The 19,183-nt window shown below is 40.3% G+C and overlaps 1 protein-coding gene and 1 long non-coding RNA gene across 3 annotated transcripts in view; both read left to right on the top strand.

The window, feature by feature from the left end:
* The window catches only part of LOC110978378 (uncharacterized), a 72,194-nt gene that overhangs the window by 40,318 nt on the left and 12,693 nt on the right, over window positions 1-19,183 (top strand). The window contains exons 12-17 of the mRNA XM_087141133.1: window positions 9,167-9,387; window positions 13,435-13,491; window positions 14,278-14,353; window positions 15,126-15,351; window positions 16,026-16,228; window positions 18,371-18,585. Of these exons, the coding sequence (XP_086997259.1) occupies window positions 9,167-9,387; window positions 13,435-13,491; window positions 14,278-14,353; window positions 15,126-15,351; window positions 16,026-16,228; window positions 18,371-18,585 (998 nt within the window). The remainder of the gene's footprint in view (window positions 1-9,166; window positions 9,388-13,434; window positions 13,492-14,277; window positions 14,354-15,125; window positions 15,352-16,025; window positions 16,229-18,370; window positions 18,586-19,183) is intronic.
* On the top strand, window positions 5-9,157 carry LOC147800567 (uncharacterized). 2 transcript variants are annotated; one of them, XR_015426421.1, is made up of 6 exons: window positions 5-4,565; window positions 4,841-4,922; window positions 5,227-5,350; window positions 5,789-5,868; window positions 6,738-6,964; window positions 7,277-9,157. It is a non-coding gene; the product is annotated as an uncharacterized LOC147800567 (long non-coding RNA). The 2 variants fall into 2 exon arrangements; XR_015426422.1 differs by lacking the exons at window positions 6,738-6,964; window positions 7,277-9,157 and having other exon boundaries at window positions 5,789-6,716.

The raw sequence follows: 19,183 nt of genomic DNA, 5'->3' as shown, positions 1-19,183 counted from the left end.
GAGTGCAGTTCTCATTTGAATCCCAAGCCAATGATATCTCTGGAGTGTGCTTAAAGTTCCTGAAATTCATATTGATATAGAACTAATGACGAAGCAAGGTCCCAATTTGATTACTCCCCATTGTTGGATTGGTGGAGACCTTGCCCCGTTGAGCACATTTTGTTTGGTTTGAGATAAAATGTAAGAAAAGTGATTTTGTGGGACTTTTTCATTTTGGTTGCTTCCCAAAAGAACCAAAATTTAATGTCACTTCTATCTATCACCATACATCGATAAAAAGCCATGCTTGAGTAGGTTGGCTGCATTTGGTGGATTATCGGTGCTGCTGTCGTCTGTTGAAGCAATTACTGCCTTTGTAGCACTTCCAAGAGCATATACGTGGCACAGCATTATACACTTCTAATTTTGATTGCCAGGTCATAGTCATTATAATGATCCCCTATTAGAAAAATTAGTCATAATTTGGACATCATTAGCACAATTGGGCATCATTCAGTCATCATTATAGGCATCACGGGTCGTCAGCACACGAACTGAAAAGTCATCAAAAGGTTATCATAAGGCATCAACAGTCATCTCGTAGCATTAACCATGCCATCATAAGGCATCAAACAGGATTTGTGAAACAACAGTCATCATGAGGCATCAGTGCTCATCAAAAACCAGCATCACAGTCATCACAATGGATTACATAAGAGAGAAATGCTCTCAGAAAGAGGCACCAAGTCCTCAAAAAATGTGAGTTTTTGTTATCAAAGAGGCATTAGTGGACTTTGAAATTACATAAACACTTTACAGTTGAAATATAATGGATGGATACAATGACATACATGTATGTACGTGACATTTACATTTGATAAAAATTGTGCAAAAACAAAATTGAGATTCAATACATCAGGCATGGCCGTCAAATTGGGGATTTTTATTACAGGCAAACCTGAAATTAAAGACTTACACAAGATTTACAGACTCACATCTTAACCTTTATTTATCATGACACAAAGACTGCTGAGAAAGCATCCATATTTGGAAACAAATCAAAGTATCCATAACTCAGGGGAATTGAGCTTAGATGGTGTTTTAATAACGTATTCTAAAAATGCACAGGTGATAACACGAAGAGAGTCTCAATTTTTTGCTTTGCATATTGAATTAATGTTTTCATCGCTGGATAAAAAAATGAAGTTCTAATACATAATTACATACATGTAATAACACTTCACATCAAATCTGTTATTATGCATGCAAGTTGCTCAATGCAATGCAATGCACATACATGTGGTACATATGTGCACAAGCCGGTACTACTGTAATTGTCAACTGCACCAGAGAACAGACTGTGCTGTCTGTCGTTAGTTCACGCACCTCAACTTATTGATATGATCAATAATCTGTTTAAATTTGGATGGCCTTTTTTCTCACAACCCTACACTAGAACTGTTCATGCATCCTTTATAAAAGATCTCTTACATCTAATATATGGATTTCATTTCAAAGAGCCATTTGATTTTACCTGTACTAAAAACGTAATGTCATTGCCACCTGATATTAATGACAACTGCACATCCTAATTGATCGACCTTGCTCTGGACCAATTGGAAAGGAAGGAGATATGTCAGTCAGTTTATTAGAGCACACTCCAACCTCATCAAACTGCACAACATACATTTTTGTCATCTATAAGAGCAAAACATCTCGATCTTTTACTTCCACAGTGGCACGGATGAAAACACCCTCAAGCACGTTTGAGGAATATCTCATCTCTTGCTTAACTTCCATCATCCAGCAATCCCTGCTCCTCAGAGCAATGAACTGAGAGCTGCAAACAAGCCTGTTATTGACCCGCACTCCTAAAAGGGAGAAACCAGATAGAAACCTGATGCACCAACAGTCTCTGTGCTAGTACGGGTAACTGCGTTGCGGTATTCTTCATGTTTACTTCTCTTCAGTTTCCCGAGCAAAATCTTGGGCTCGATTTGAACAGCACTTTGATGTTTTGTGCCACGCCATCAGAAATGCAGCCTTTAAATTGGGCATTAGTCTGTCGCCTAACTCTGGAATGCGCAGCATGTCACAGTGTGACTGCATTTACAATCTGACACACAGGCTTTTTGGCACCATGGACCAATTTCCATAACTCCCTATTAAGAATCTCTAAGGCAAAACAACTGTACATTTTCACTCAAATGCACAGTGGTCCAAAAGTCTGTACAGTACATCAGGCAAGTTTAAGAGCTAGTGCATATTAAAGACCAACTCAAAGAAAAACATGTTTTCTCTGATATTATCTGTTCAAATAAATACGGAAGCATCCACATCGAACGCGGAGTCATTTGTCTTCGGAGCTCAACTACAACAAGCTAAAAAGCTTTTTTTTCTGTTCATGCCAAGATGCCAATTCTGAACATGCTGAATGTAGATTGCGTCATTTTGAGAAAACAGAGAAAACGAGGGGAACCCTAGCCTTGTGTTTGTTGTGGATAAACCCTTGTGCATGTCAAACAGTAGCCATTGCTTGTAGCCTCTGATAAAGTGAAGATAAAATCAGAGAAATGCTTTTGGTATAGTGACTCATCGTATGTGTCAAAAAGTGCACTGGAGGATTTGGTTTCAGTCTGGAACCTGTGAAGCAGATCTTGATAGTTTGAACATGTCATTCAATTGATCCAATAAGGGGATTTCGAGAAAGTGTGCTACTATATATTTGGTACATGTACATGTACTGAAAATCTGTGACACCTAAGGGACAAAAGTTTCAGCCCATTTAGATTATTTATGAGCAAATACAGTGAGGTGTCACGTGAGTTTTGCAAAGGAGAGTGCAATTCAATGAGCTGTAATAAATCATTTAAACACTCTCCAGACAATTTATGCCTGAGTGCAAATGTTAATGCCAGTAATGCATTCCGTTTAGAAATCTCTGAGTATGTTCAATTGAAGTACACACTGTGAATATTAAATTGAGAAGAAAAAAATTGACAAAACTCTTTCAAACACCGAAAACGTGAAGAAAATTGTTTTTCTACCAAGTGTATGTAAACGTTTTGCCCCAACTGTCTATATACACATATGTTTCACATTTAAGATATTAATACATGCATCAAAATTGTGGTTGGGTGACCTAGAAGGAAGACTCTTTTTAAACAATTCTCGAGAGTAGTAAGTGTGTTTGCATATCAGGTTTTCTTTTTTCTTTTAGTTGGGATGTAATATAACAAAAACTTAATTCTTACCATCTTCACAAATGTATACTCTGTTGTTGGTTCTCAATGCCTCTTGCTGATAACTCAGAGAAGAGCGGTTGGTTGGGAGAGAGTCCACAGTATTGTCATGAAGAGCAATTTTTAACCTGCAAATGAAAACAATAAATAAAAATAAACAAAAAAAATTGATCTTTCATTCTCATTTTAGGACAGGACTCCTGCAATATTAATTATGTTAATTCACACTAAATTTGACGGACCTCATTGAGTCATAAACTGAAAAAAGATGTTTTGTAATCACGATAAAGGATGCTTTCTGTCACCGTAGTTTGCCATGTATGTTTGACCTAACATCATACATATCCTCACACAAGCAGTGCTATATATATTTACACTAAACAACAAACGTGTTTGGCTTTAGTATTAGAATTGTATCACATAATTCTAACATGGTTTTACCGAACTGTCAAATTAACTGGGCATACAGTACTATACAGACGCATTGAAACTGGAATGGTCAAATATACATGTTCATATGGTTGTTTTAAAAAAAAAATAATTCCGGCTGTGGCTCTTTTAAAATCTTTGTTTGTGCCTGCTTCTCAATGAATGAGAAATTAGTCCTCAAGTTTTTAGCTCTATGGAAAAACACAAATGGTACGATTGTCGTTGGGTGGAAGCGAGAGATTGGTGAGTAAAAATCTCATTTTTTTCCAGAAAATGCAGTCTCATGCTTTGAATCTCACGCATAAGCATTTTCAAGAGCTATAGATACCTCAAGCTTGCTCTAACGGGAGAATTTGATGGGAAAGCTTTTTCAAGCTGTCATTTATCTCTCAAGTTTGAGTTAAAGCCTGTAGCATTTCGACTCCGTGTAAACTACATTGGCTCACAGTCGCACGGAGTAGTGACTTTGAGTTCGTGAAGTAGACACTTTGCACTCTGGTTTTGTCGTATTTTAGCACTGCCAAACCACAACCAAAGGCCTTGTTGAGGGATGAGCTACATGTAGGCCCTTCATGGATCGGGCCAATCAGAATTTACCAATCAGAATTATGATCTGAAGCTCATTCATCCCGTATTGACCAATCATATTTATTTACAGTCCAAAGTTATAATAGTAAAAGCTAAAACAGTAAACAAGTGTGGCATATTAAATGTATATACATTTATTAGTAATATAATGTGACAATTTTTATTTTTATACTCTTAAGAGAAGCTTTAAGATGCCTTGCAAAAAGTGTGAATGCAGATTGATGGGGCCATTTGTATCGCCCTCAAGGCAGCCCAGACCACTGAGAAGGCTAACTCATCATCTGGGTTTCCACTGAAGCAAAATGACCACCTCAAAGTTGGATGCAAGTAAGAAAATGTGTGAGAGGATATTGGAAAGTTTGGCTTCCAAACCACAACCAACCAGTAGTAAGATTATCAATTTTTCAAGTGGAAGAAATATGATTAGTTGGGCTTAAGCAAAAATAATTTTCTTGCATTGAGTGGGTAATTTTTGTATTTCTGTTTAATCCTCATTACGCTACATGTAGGTTTCACAATTCTTTTTTCCCCATTTTCATTCAGCTTGACTAGACAGACTTAACAAAATCTTTATGTTTTATCTCTTCTTTGTGTTTATACAGCTTTCCCAGATAAAAAATGCACAAGGCAAATCAGCTAGGCAATTGCTGAGCAATGTCTACAGTCCGCATTCACCACAGGCAGGTCAATTGACATTTACATTGTCAAGTCGTGGTTATGAAAACGTGTTTAATGTGGTCTAGTTGTGAATCTGTACTTTAGAACATTCCTGTTGAGGTCAACTCAAAACATGTTTTTGAGTTGTCTAAGTAGGCTGCGTGAGTTTAGCACAGCTTGCATATAGAGTGGGACGAAGTTACGCAAAGTTTTCCTTATATTTATTTCATATGCAGATGAATGACAAATAGTAGGCACCATTGCTCCAGCCAACGCCCACCTACCCCAACGGCTATTTCACTCAACTTCCGGTAACCATTACCTTTACCAGGCCTATCAAGAATGCCAGGAGGAAAACACACAATTGAGGAGAGAGCTGGAGGAAGAGAGGAAGAAAAACTGTCAGCTGGAAGAGATGTTTGCAGCAACACCATCCAACTCTGGAGCTGGACTGAGTGAGATTTCAGTCTCATCAATAAGTTCTACATCTCAGGACCTTTTCAATCAGGGCCTGGTTAAGTAGACATATTTTGACTGCTATCCACAGACTGCTCTACCCAGGGATAATGTAAAGCATCCATTATGTAAAACATGTATTATTTATAAACCATAGGAATGGTATAGGCATGAAACTGTTTAGCTGAACAACTTATTTCCTCCTGTCTTCTTGTTATTCAACAGTTCTATTGAAAACCAAAACTGCATAAATCTTACAAACATACAAATCTCATAAACAGACTGTACATACTGTGTAACAAGGCTGAATTTGATCAGAAATGCTGTTACCATTTGGTACCTAGTTGAGTTAAAGCCTGATGAAAAGGATATATGTTGTGCCTTGTATTAGTCTGAAGATTCTTTAAAATTTGCTTGTATCTCATTATTTATTACAGATGTGACACCAAGGAGGGTCATATTTATGGAGGACCAATTAGGGTTCTTGGAGGGAGAAGTTACTATGGTAGGATGGTAGGTATGCAATTTTAGGTGACTAAGGCTGATAATGGATATCTAGTTTTTGCCCTTGTATGTCCATCAATTACCCATCACCTACATTTGCATACAGTAAGTAGAATTTAAAATTCTTAGAGCTTTTGGACATGCACATTCAAATTTATGATACGTGCCAACATTGGTGCCAGAGGGGGTATCCCGAGTCAAAGAGGAGGCTTCCCATACCCTCAAGTTCCAAAGCTGATACCGGTAGATGGCATTGGTGCAGAGAAACTGATGTATGTGGGTAATTCCAGAATTAGGCGTCCATTTTTTTATGTCCCGGTCACATTTTTAGAACACTTTTTTCAATTTCAAACAGTGATGAATTAATGCAGAGTACTTGCCAAACAAATAGTAATAGTTTGAAATCAGTTCTGGTAGTATTTCCATGTCAAATAACAAAGGTCAGATATAACGGACACGAAAATGTCACATTTTTGGACCCCTAATTTCTGGAATTACCCATGTACTTGTGATTGTGTTTGGTAGTTCTTGTGTTCTATTTACTTAGTTTTTCCCGCCGTGTTCAACATTTCTCAGACTTTGTTCAGAAACCAGCTAATATGCAGGCATGCAGTATTTTAAACATGCAATGATTTCCTTCTTTTACTCTCCCTAAATGCCATTCAAACAAATTGTAAAATCTCTTATGTGGTTTGGAGTTCACCCCTTTTTAAAATTAATTTCCAGTTGTGTGGATAAATGTGGGGAACTGATGAGGGTAAAAAAGCCTGGAGAACAAAATAAAGCTTATTCAAGAGCCTTCATTCAACTTTTTCATACTGATTTTTGTAATACTATGTTTAATTATGGTTTTTCATCTGCACCCTGGCACTGCGAAGGTAGAGTTTCATCCAGAGTATACCTGACAACCAAACAGCTGGATTCTACAAAGGGTTCCTTGACATCAAATGAAATTATGGACTAAAGGTCGTCTTGAGGCACCTCCTCTTGGCTCTCTTCTCTCGGGAAGAGTTGGCAATGATCATGTTGCTAAGGCCGGCACAAAGGCAAAGATGACAGGCGCTCAGCTCTTCCCGAAGTAGCTGTCCTGAGCTTCAAAGAGTATTATGGTTTGTGTTTCATAAACTAGAATCGGTTTGCACCCCATTCTAAACAGGGTCGTCACCTTGTCTTTCGTTAGAATGCTTCCATCTTAGTGATCATTTGCCATTGCATTTCTGATGGAAAAATCTTATTTGTTCTGTCATGTAAACTGTGAAATGTAGACCCAGTTTTGACAATCTCAACACATGGGACTTGTTTCTAGAACACAAAAGACAATAATGCAATAAAATTCAAAACAGGGTTTTTGTAAGGTTCTGTGTATATTTTAAGAAAACTTCCAGAACTCTTTTGCTTATTTGTGTTTATTCCTCTTTCAGGCTTCATCCACCAACTGGCAATTGATTGCAACATCACCCTAATTGAAAAATGCAGAAGTGACGCGAATTATTAACAGTGCCTGCTACAGCGCTAGATGTCCATCAAAGAAGAATTCAGCTGAGTAATCCCCACCCCCAAAAGAAATCCCTTTGGATCAACTTCTTCTGCATTTAACAATTTAAACATCCCCATAAGAAACATCTACATCTTGTTGAAATTACATTCTGTTTACTGGTATCTAGGTTGTAAGCTCTACAATTACTAAATTGCTTCTGATTTCTAGCAATTTTAAGACTCAAAGTTGATTTAAAAGTCTTTATTTTGTTCTTTATCATCATCTTTAAGGTTATTATAATCTTTGAGGAATTTAGGTGGAAAGGCTTGCGGTAGCACCTTGCGAAGGAATATATTTCTCTTATGAGTACGCGTGGTTCTGAAAAGAACTGGGAGTATACTCAACGTTTCGGAGTATCTTCGCCCCATCTTCGATCCAAGGACTCCTTCACCAAGCCTACGGTCGTCAACATGAGTCAACGCACCCTCTCTTCCAACGAGGAGAAATCTCTTGCCCTGGGCCTGAACTTTGCGCTAGCCCCTCAGTCCTTACCTACGGAAGAGATTATCCAAGCCACAGAGCCCACTCTCCGTCGCCTTGGCAAGTCCACTGCTGATGAGATCCGTCTCGAGATCAACCAAGCCCTCCGGAAGCACAAGACACCCAAGCCCAAAATCTCCAGAGAAGATCGGTCAGCCATCAAGTTTCTACACCAAGACAAGACCATCCATATCACCTCACTAAAGAACTGTACCACATCTCTACGGCACTTAAACGAAACGGCTACAGCCCCAGCAGATCAAGACCCAAGACCTAGATCCCCTCCTGGTCGAAGGGTCTCCTATACCCAAAGACAATTAGATAAGGCCCCTAATTCTGTTACTCTCTCCTACCTAGGTTGTACTTCCCACTACTCAGCGTATCCTGAGTAAGCATGGCATCATGGCATCAAGATCCGTGGCATGCTGACATCCCACAAAGACTGACAAGATCTGCACCACCAACAAGGGGCGTACAAGATCCCTTGCCAATGCGGCTAAGTGAATATTGGCGAGACTGGTAGGGACCTCTCCCCCAGACTCAAAGAACACCAAGCTCACGGCAGAAAGGGAGACTACGAGAAGTCGGCGTAGTCATAGTCAAGCATTCCCACTCGGAAGACCACCACATCCACTGGGACCAAGCCCACCTCATTTCATGTAATAAGCCGACTCCAAATTTAACGCACACCAGGAGGGGATAACCCCCATTGATGCAGCACTAAATATCTATCATGTAATAAAGGAAGCAGCCAGAGCTGAACTTCTCAATATCAATTAAATGCCTGTAGATTGCTTCATTCTTTACCTTTTAGTGCCTTTGGTCCATTTTGGATGCCTTTTAATGAGTAAGTGCATATTGCTATCAATAGTTTAATGCCTGATCTTATGACGTTTTTATGCCTGATCTGATGACGTTTTGATGCCTGATCTAATGATTCTTTTATGCCTGATCTGATGACCCTGATGCCTAATTGTAGCTGATGATGACTCTGTTGACTCTAGGATCCCAGATTCCTATGACTCTTGGAATTGGGCATCAGTCGTAATACCTCTTTGATACCTTATATTTTCCACACCTGATGCCTATTTGGGGTCACATAACAGGTATCAGTTCTAACATCGGGTTAATAACTGCTGATGACAATTAAATCCTAATTGTTTCTTTAGTTTTGGGTTCCTGTTGATGCCTTTGATGCCACTTTTGCAAGATGACTGATTTAGATTACCAAACGATGACTGACTGATATTCATTATAACTGCTGCTCATTTATTTTATGTCACTTCACTGTCAGGTTCATCTCCCAGGCTGCAGTTAACCTCGGTCAGTGCGATCCGCTACCCTCACAACAAGTCTGCCATGGTCCAGTGGCACGCTGTGGATCCTAGCCCAAATGTGAATGGCTACATTGTTCAGTGGGGGAAAGTTATAAGAAATGATAACAGCTCTAACCAGCTACTTCCAATTTTAAACTTGTACCCAGAGACCATCACCGACATCAGCATTCCTGGAGTGGTAGGTATCATTTGAGCCAGTTTGATCCAAAACACTAACATTTTGTGCCAGTCAATGACAGTCATGGTTTCGGACCAGTCTCCTGAAGGTTTTCTCTAAAATGTGCAACATTGTTGTGGTTGGAACCCATTAAAGGTGCGTAGACACACACAAGACCTTAAAAAGGATGGACCGTGCTGGGAAGATATTTTGTAAAACAAGCATTAGCACTTACAAACATACACATAACAAGAAAACACGTCTGTATAATTTCAAAATGCACGGAAGTATGTTAAAAATCTAAGTTTTCACGACCCTATTTCACTCCCTTCTCAGAGCAAAAGCTTAACAACAGCCGTCGAGTACCAAAAGTTGTCTGAAGAAATTCCCAAGAATCTTGACATCATAGGATGGAGTCCTTTATCAGGCGACTGTTTACTGTTATGTAACGACGCGTCAACGTGTACGCAATGCAGCAGCGTTAGCGTGTGCCATCATGTCAGACTCAAGCGACGATAATTCCAGCATTGATACTTTTTCTGATCATGGCAGCGTTCAGCTGTCATGTTTCTCATTCATTTTAACAAAGTAACATTGAAGGAGCTGATAAGGCACAAGAAATATTGCTTTATCAGTTCGAACCAGAATACACTCAGGAAAAGATTTTAAGATGAGGTAAGATAAGATAAACTTTGTTAAAATCCAAAACTGGAAAATTACATTGCTGTCGTCGCTCATTTAAGCAAACAATTTCACATAACCGTAAACAAAAATAAATAAGATAATTTCCAACTCAGTTTAAAAGAAGAACGCCCCAAAAATGAAAACCTAAATTAGAAATTAAATAGTCATACAAAAATACACACAAATAAGCACTCCTTATTTCTTAAGTATTTCTTACCAGAAAACAGTCCTTCAGATAAAAATGATAATAAATGATCTTTTAAAATTCTCATTAAAACAATTTATGGCCCTTCCTGTAAAAAACAGAAGGATATCGGTTTGTGTGTGCAGCCATTGGTCTCAGTCTACCGCTGCGTGGAATAGTTTTAACCTCAAACCAACTGTGAAGAGGATAACCAGCATCTCCCCACACCAGCTGGAGCTTACCATGTAGCAAATGACCGTAAACTGTGTCCACCGACGGCAAGCACACACCGATTATCCTACTAGCACGTTTGACAATGTCATTATCTGTTTCACTTTCTTATCCGCATTACCAGCCCAATATATCAGACAGTAGGTCCATACACTACAAATAATGTCATTTTAAGTTCCTTTCAGACATTAAAACGAATTCAGTTTCCTAAGGCAGTACATTCTTGAGTTCAGTTTCTTCCCCAAATGACAACATGATTACTCCAGTCCAAGTTATTATCAAAAACAACTCCAAGATGTGTATACTCATCAACACTTTCTATTTCATATCCATCAATTATTAACGGGTCTGGTACCACTATATAGACTTTGCAAAAGTCAACCAACATTTCTTTTGTCTTTGCCACATTCAATACCAAGAAGTTGCTTCTGCAGTATTCTACAAATCTACCAATTTGCTCAATATAAATAGACTCGTTTTTTGTATTGAACCAATAAGGGCGGTATCATCTGCATATTTTACAAATGGACAGCTCACATCCGTGGAGCGAAAGTCTGCTGTATACACAGTAAAAAGAAATGGTGCTGAAACCGTACCCTGTGGAGCTCCAGTACTAGAAACAATAACATCTGAATTGATGGAATTATTAAGACGAACAAATTGTGAACAAGTCAAACAACTTAAAATGAAATTTGCAATTTGAGACTACATTGAGGCTATTTGAGTTATTACAACACTGTATACTCAGTGTTTGCCCCCGGCTTGTGAGAAAACTCAAAAGCGTACTCGGGTGGAACTCGAACCAACGACCTCCTGCTTACTAGTGCAGACGGCTTAACCACTTGAACTCCATGTTTGCCGGTGTCGGCTGACTGGTTGAGTCTGTAGATGTAGCAGTGGGTAGCACGAACAACTATTTCCAAGGATAGGATGGCAAGCTCAGTGGTCCGTGGTGAAAATCCATCCTTGGACAAACACTGACTGGTAATGATTTTTTCCTGCACTGTTATAAAAATTTGTCTCTCTGAAAAGACGTAATTGGCTATGCGATAGCTGTATTTGCTGATGTTTGATAAATCCTGTTTTAATTTGAAATATGCACGTATTATCATCGACAGTCGGCAAAACCAAGTTTTGGTTTGTAGTTGCAGTCCCCCTGCTGTTTGTAGTGCTGGTCCAGTAAGGTATGCAGCCAGTAAAGCCGGATATCGTCAGGTTGCCGTTCTTGTACCGCTCCCATAGCTTGAACACCCGCCCTTGGAATGTCTTGACTTTCTTCTGCTGGTATCATCGTAGCTTGGCTGCCTTCAGTAGCTGCATCTGGATCTTGACCATGGTTGCCTCGCTGTGAAGCAGCGCAACCACTGTGTAAAACTGGACACATGTAAAGTGGCGGCCTTCACCTCCCGCCCCGCCCTTGGAATGTCTTGACCTTCTTCTGCTGGTATCATCGTAGCTTGGCTGCCTTCAGTAGCTGCATCTGGATCTTGACCATGGTTGCCTTGCTGTGAAGCAGCGCAACCACTGTGTAAAACTGGACACATGTAAAGTGGCGGCCTTCACCTCCCGCCCCGCCCTTGGAATGTCTTGACCTTCTTCTGCTGGTATCATCGTAGCTTGGATGCCTTCAGTGGCTGCATCTGGATCTTGACCATGGTTGCCTCGCTGTGAAGCAGCGTAACCACTGTGTAAAACTGGGCACAGTGGAGGCCTGCCCTCCAGTTCAGCCGACGATGCCGCCCCTCGACATCGTTGTTGGTGCGTATGGCCCTCCTGAAGACAGACCAGTTTGCTGGGTTCCAAGTACTGTGCTGTAGCTACGTTGCCTCAATGTACTGACAGAGTAGTTGGAGGAGGTCATGAGGCTTGGGCCTGAAGGTAGCTGAAGGCCTCGTCGATATGCGTGGCAGGCAGGAACTGTGGGGACATCAGCTGCCGGATGTAATCTCCCACTGCTGGATCTTGGTTGTATTGAAGGGACTTGAAGGCCCAGCACCTGGCAGAATGCTTCCTGGTCTCTCCATTATTGCTTTGACTGAGTCTGTCTTTCATGCAAGACTAATGTGAATGTGAAATAGCTTACCTCCGTGGGTTTGTCAAGAAATTGAACTGAGTGCAATGTAGACCATTCTTATTTTCATCATGTAAATTCAGTGAGTAGTCAAGTATCAAATCTCGAGCACCAAGTTTTCCAAGTACACACAGTACCGAGTAAGGGCTGAGTCTGAGTACTTCTAATCAAGTCCTGGGCCAAAATCAGAGTTCGAGTTTATCAGAGTCTGAGTATGGGCTGAGTATGAGTACAAAGATAATCGAGTACATCCGAGTATATTGAAAAACTTGAACAATATAGAAATTTGCATTAATGTACATCAGGGATACTACGAGCGCTGCCACGTGCCAACACCCATTCTCGAATACTCGACGATAAAAGCACGGCGTGACTTGTAAAGTGTAGCTTACACTATCTGAAATTTTTAGTGAAAGTTAGTATCAAAAATCAAAAAATTAGTATCCAAAAAAATCCCAATTTCTTTTCGAGTACTGCGCGACTGGGATCAAGCTAACTAGTAGAATTTGTCAAGTTTAGGGACGAGGTCGAGTACAAAATTATGAGTACATGCCGTGTACTTTTTGGAATGCTTTAATACGATCAAATACGGGCCAAGTACTTATTGGTACTCAAATTGTATTCGAGTTCAAGTACGAGTTTTCCAACTCTGTGTAAATTTCATGTTGCTGTGCTTTAGAGGCAAAGCAATGCACTCCTGTGCAATCTCATTGAGGTCTTGAGCTGAGACCACAGACTTAGACTGAGCTTTGACTGAGGCTCAGGATCAAGATCAACCGAGACCAGATCTCATGACTTACATCATTGCTGTGCAGGCCATTAACATCTGGTATACACGCCATCCATATTTGCATTACATTAAACTGATCAGGAATATTGACTATTTTTTTTACTGTAGAAGAACAACTATGTCTGGTTGACAGGGTTAGAGGCAGACATCCTTTATGGCGTTAGGGTAAGAGTAATATTATGACTCTTTTTAATGGCGGTAGGGCCTACTGGTTTTTTATCATGTTTAGTTTTGTGTTGCCAGACCCATTTGAACTGGAGATGTGACCCCCCGAAATGCCAATTATACCACAGTTGAGAATACTTTTTTTTGGTTAAGTTTCTAACTTCTGAAATGCAGACACATAACTACTGGAAGATGCCCTCGGTGGGGCTCTTTTCCCTCCCCCATCACATTTGAAATGTTAAAATGTACACAACCTATGTACAAGCCTTTCATCATCAGCTTCCTGTGCCCCCACCAAAAAATGGTTGGCCCCCCTAAAAATTTACCAAAGGTATGCTGCTGGTGAAATGCGTTACCGGTAATAAGGAAGAAGGTGAGTACGAGAAAGTTGGGTGGTGTGTTGAGATTACTCAGGAGAACTATATGAGGCCAGTATGTCCGTATACCTTTTATATCTCACACAATTTTGAATTACTATTCAACCAACCATTCCTTGGCACATACTCTGAATTCCGAGTCATGCTTCATGCAAATACAAGAATCTGACCAGTCACTATGCTTAGGACATCTGTCAAATGAAAAATGTGGCAATTTGGCCGTAAACTTGAAAAATGGCTTCTCGGTCGATGGCAACCTCTTTGTGGCAAATTGAATTGTGAAATCCCCACATTAAGTAGAGGTACCACTGCAGCAAATTAAATGCGAAATCCATGACACAAAAGCAAATGATTTGAAGAAAGACATTTGGTTTGGAACAGCTTTCTCTTTTGTTTTTTAATGTTACAGGTTGCAATCAATATCACTGGAGCAGAAACCAATTTAGCCACGGTACCCACTTATTCATTTGAGATAAGCCTTGAAGGTCAGATTCATTTGTTTCAGTTAGTAATGTAAAGTCATTTTGGTTTCCTTCTGATTTCTCCATGTTTGTCCTCCTTCCATATTAAATTGCCTTTCATCTCATTATCTTCTCTTAATAGCAGTTGTTGCTTTTAGTTAAAATTGAAGCTTTGCTTATTGAGAGAAACAAAATTACTAAACCACCAGTCTAAACAGAGCTTCATCCTGATGCTGAAAGTGGTAAAATGCATGTGCCTATTTTCTGCACATTTTGTTGACTATTTCTTTCGTCTGAATGAAACCATGTACTACCAGAGCATGACGTCTTTTAAATTAAATCGAGAAATGTATAGTGCAAACAAATATACTTCCTCCATGTGTTGGTTTACACACTGGTTCTAGTGCTAATGACTTTTAAAAAGATAATGTGCATGTGATGTTTTCACTTCGGTACTCCATGTGGTGCATATACAGTTTGAAAATTTACCGGTAATAAGCAAATTGTGACTTGAACAATAGGCCTATGTCATGTTTTAGCCAGCGTTCAGTCCATCTCAGATTTACAGAACTATCAAGCCCATTCATAGGTTGGGTTACAGGCAACAAGATGAAGAGTAACAAAGGAGAATGCCTTTGTTACAGTTTGTTCGAATAGTTTGTGACTTCACTTGTGACTTGGGGTCTTGTGGTGAACTTTCACAGTAATGCTACTTTGCATAGTCAGCATTGGCCATGGGTTGAAAGCTGATTTTCAAGCCAGTGAAAGTGGTCTTTCCTTGTAACTCTGAATACAGCTGTCAACAGCAGTCACAGCACCCCTCTACCCGACGAGCAGCCTACCTTGACAATCATCCTGATCGTTGCCTCCTCCCTCCTCTGCGTCTTTGCCTTGTGCATGATGCTTGCGGTGGTGTGGAGGTGTCGCCTTCGGCAGATGGAATCTCGCATGTCTAAAACGAGGCTCCGAAGGGATGAGGAGAGCATGCCCAACGTGTACACCATCACACCGTCTGCAGACAAGTCAGTCAAAACAATCGTTTGACTAGGAAGGGTCAAGGGACTGAAGCCTTCCCCTATCAGTGTTGTTCAAGTAGCCCCCTTAGGCCCTCAGAGTATAGTTTCCATCATTTGCAACTAACTGATCATAATTTACTGAATTATCAACCACAAATACAGAGATTTCCTTTGCCTGTTTTCTGGAAGATCAAACTCGTCCATGGAGGTTGAGCATATGTGGAGCCCTTAAGCTGTGGCTGAGTGCCACATGGCTAGCAAATATCAATCAGCCATAAGTTTTCAAAACGCAAAGATGTAGTAAAAAAGTTGCACAAATCTTGAACAAATGACCTCCACGGGTCAGCATCATTATTAGATCTGAAGCCATGGAAAAAGTTGGCCGCGTGAATACATCTAGAATTGTTGTACTAATAGTATTGCTGATATTAGTGATAGTTTGTCCTTTAAATGGTGCTTGAAGTTTAGAAAACAGTAATTACAAAAGTTTTGTTGTCCAAAATATCAAAATTTCATACAGAACTTGCCTTGAGGCTTTAAACTGGGATGAAATTGTTTTCTGATTTTTTATTGGATGTGAGTTCCACTTGAAAAGTTAACTTCCTGACAGAATGGTTGAATAGTCCAAAAGTAAAACGTCAAGAAATCCTCCCAATATAATAATTATTTTTTTCACTTAGTCCCGATCCACCTATACCAGACCGATGGGAGATACCATTTGACCGACTGGAGATGGGGGAGATGCTTGGCAAAGGCCAGTTTGGCATAGTGATGAAGGCCTTCATACCCGGCAAGCTGTCCACGCACTACACGTCTGGTTCCAGTCTCTTCAGAGACTCCATCAAACGATACGATGTCCAGGTGGCTGTCAAGATGCTGCACGGTAGGAGCATAATTATAAGCTTGTTAATTCCCATTTCCAGTGTGGCATTGTATTTGGACTACACGTATACGTAAAATAAAGAAGCTGGATGATGTTTCAAAGTGCAGCACAGTGACAGGGACCAGCTGCCAATTTCACGAAACTTTACGCAATGGCGTAAGATTATTCAACAAATTATGGCGTAACTTACGTACTCATTTTAGGTAGTTTGACTAGCTTATTGTGTTCGTTTAAGCTTCATCATCGTTGAACTTAAGAAATGTATAACTTTGTTGTTAACTGTGAGACATTTATCTGGTTCCGATGAAGAAAAGACAGAAACGTTTTCGAAAAGGTGGGTGGAGATGATTTAACGACGGTTTGATGACTGTTGTTATATTGGAAAGGAACAGCTGTTGCAAAAGCCATTTTGTCATGGTTTAAGAAATTTAATATTATGAAAATGTGGCACAGCTTTTCAGTTTCTCATGAAATCGAACGCTAATTATGTTTCGTGAAATTGGCTGCAAAGAGGTGATCTTAATTAAAGGTCCACGGAAGGAAATGTTAATCTGCCTTTTAGGTTGGCAAAACTGAGGGTAAATGACTCATGAAACTACCATGGCAGGGGGAACAAAGTCCTCTGAGAATGAAGAATGGGCAGCCCTGCTGGTTTGACATAGCTCTTGCACTTCGAAAGTGGTTTGCGCAAACTTTCTGCAGACCACAGTTGGCCCCAGATTAATCAGACCGGAAGTAGTGTGCTGTAATTTATTTGGTGTGAAGAATGGTTCCCTGACCCCTCCATGATATAATACTGATAGATACCGAGTACCGATATATGCACTTGCATACATTCTCCATGGTGTGGCACATTTCACATTTCCATCAAGGTAGTTCTGTCTTTTACTTCTATAATATCGTGGCAGATTTATTCAAATGGTGAGAAAACCGACCAGGTTTTGTAACACTGCTACCAAAAGCTTTACGGTCAACTCTGTCCGTAACCAACTCAGACCGAGTCAACTCGGTCCCAAGTCAACTCAGTCCCAAGTCAACTCGGTCCCAATTCAACTCAGTCCCAAATCAACTCGGTCTCATTTAGAGCCGGAGTTGCAACCGAGAATGCTACTTCCAAGCACAGCGTAGATGTGACTGACCCAATCCGTCAAAGGCCAGAGCGGTTCGGTGCTTCACACGGATGCTAGCCTGCACCAATCGAAAGATTAAGTCTCAGACGTCGGCGGCATTCTTCTGCTCCAGATTTCCAACCCTCTGTAATTGAGAAGACCAAGCATACTAATATGCCATTTGAATGCACTGGGTTTTTGCTTTTCATCAACCATGGGTCTATTCAGAGCGCGCTGCAAATTGATGATGAGAACTTTGAAAGGCCCAAATTTTTCAGAAAGACATGCAATTCTCTGCAAAGTGGCTCCTGTTTAGTTTTAGACATTTGAACCTTGTTTTAACGGAATTGGTATATCAAAATGACAAAATAAATTGAAACTGTCGGCTGACAAAAAGGATTATCTTGAAATGTCGATCATGTGTAATTCAGTTGTTGGTTTTTTCTTTCATTTTATATAATTTTTGGTCTTCACTTTTATCACGTTCAGTAATAAACGAAACCGGGGGTGAATGAGACGCAACATCTGAAAGGAAATTTTTTATGGTTAGCACATCAAATCCGAATTCCATACATGATCAACATTAGTTCTAAAGTACACATAATGAATATAATGAATGACTGAGTTGACTTGGGACCGAGTTGACTTGGGACCGAGTTGACTTGGGACTGAGTTGAAAGGGACCGAGTTGACTTGGGACTGAGTTGACTTGGGACCGAGTTGACTTGGGACCGAGTTGACTTGGGACCGAGTTGACTTGGGACTGAGTTGACTTGGGACCGAGTTGACTTGGGACCGAGTTGACTTGGGACCGAGTTGACTTGGGACTGAGTTGACTCGGACCAAGTTGGTTACGGACCGAGTTGACCGGTGCCCTACCAAAAGATGTTTTGGTCCAAGTGGTAACACGTGGAAGATTTACATAAGAAAGGATTCCAGGGAAGTTGTAAGTTTCAATGAGAGGGTGAACACAAAATTCTGATGATAAAATGGCTGAAGTTTCATGACATTTTTCTTGCCAATGTTAATGCAGGGGATGCAGATGAATGGCAAAGGCAGGAGTTTCGCCATGAGATGAAACTGATGAAGGACATTGGTCACCATAGCAACCTGGTCAGCCTGCTCGGCTGCTGCAGCACTGACGCCACACCCCTCTGTCTCATTGTGGAGCACTGTTGCCATGGTGACCTGCTTCAGTACCTGAGAGCCAAGCGAGGACCGATGGAGAGATTTGACCATTTTCGGATGGTATTGTTTTGCCTAACATTTTTGAAAGCCATTTCCAACAATGCGCCTTAAGACACATTTTTTTTCATCAAATGAACATAATGCACATAAATGATTGAGTTAACCTATCAAAAGGACAAATGTCAAATTGAATAATTGGATACTTGAAATGTTGGCATCTGATAAAGACCAAGCATGCACAAAGCATGTGTCAGTTGCTCACAGCTCTGATTAACAATAGTGCGCCAACAAGAGTTTGCAATGCATTGGTTAATCACAATTTGGAATTTGTCAACGCAATGCACGTTTGGAAAAGGTCGACAAATTTCGTGCGTTATGATTGGCCGACGTGTTGCAAACTCTTGGTGGCGCACTATTGTGAATCGCCCGTATTAACTCACTAATCATGTAATGAACTAAATGCCTGTTTACAAATACATAAGATACAAACTGTGGAATGACTCCAAACCTACAGAGTGCTAAAATATGGTTCTAAAAAACTGCCTTCCTCTCTTGACTAGGTTGGCTAATTAGTCCTTTCTCACATTAGAGTTTGTAGTTTGAACCTCAGTTGTATGACCCTCTCTCTTATTCATGCACCTTTACTCTAATTTCATAT

This window comes from Acanthaster planci, linkage group LG01 (genome assembly GCF_054643075.1).
Source record: "Acanthaster planci isolate LZ-2023a linkage group LG01, COTS_SCS, whole genome shotgun sequence".
Taxonomy (NCBI): domain Eukaryota; kingdom Metazoa; phylum Echinodermata; class Asteroidea; order Valvatida; family Acanthasteridae; genus Acanthaster; species Acanthaster planci.
Note: the sequence above shows the minus strand (reverse complement) of the source record. Positions and strands in the feature narration are given on the sequence as shown.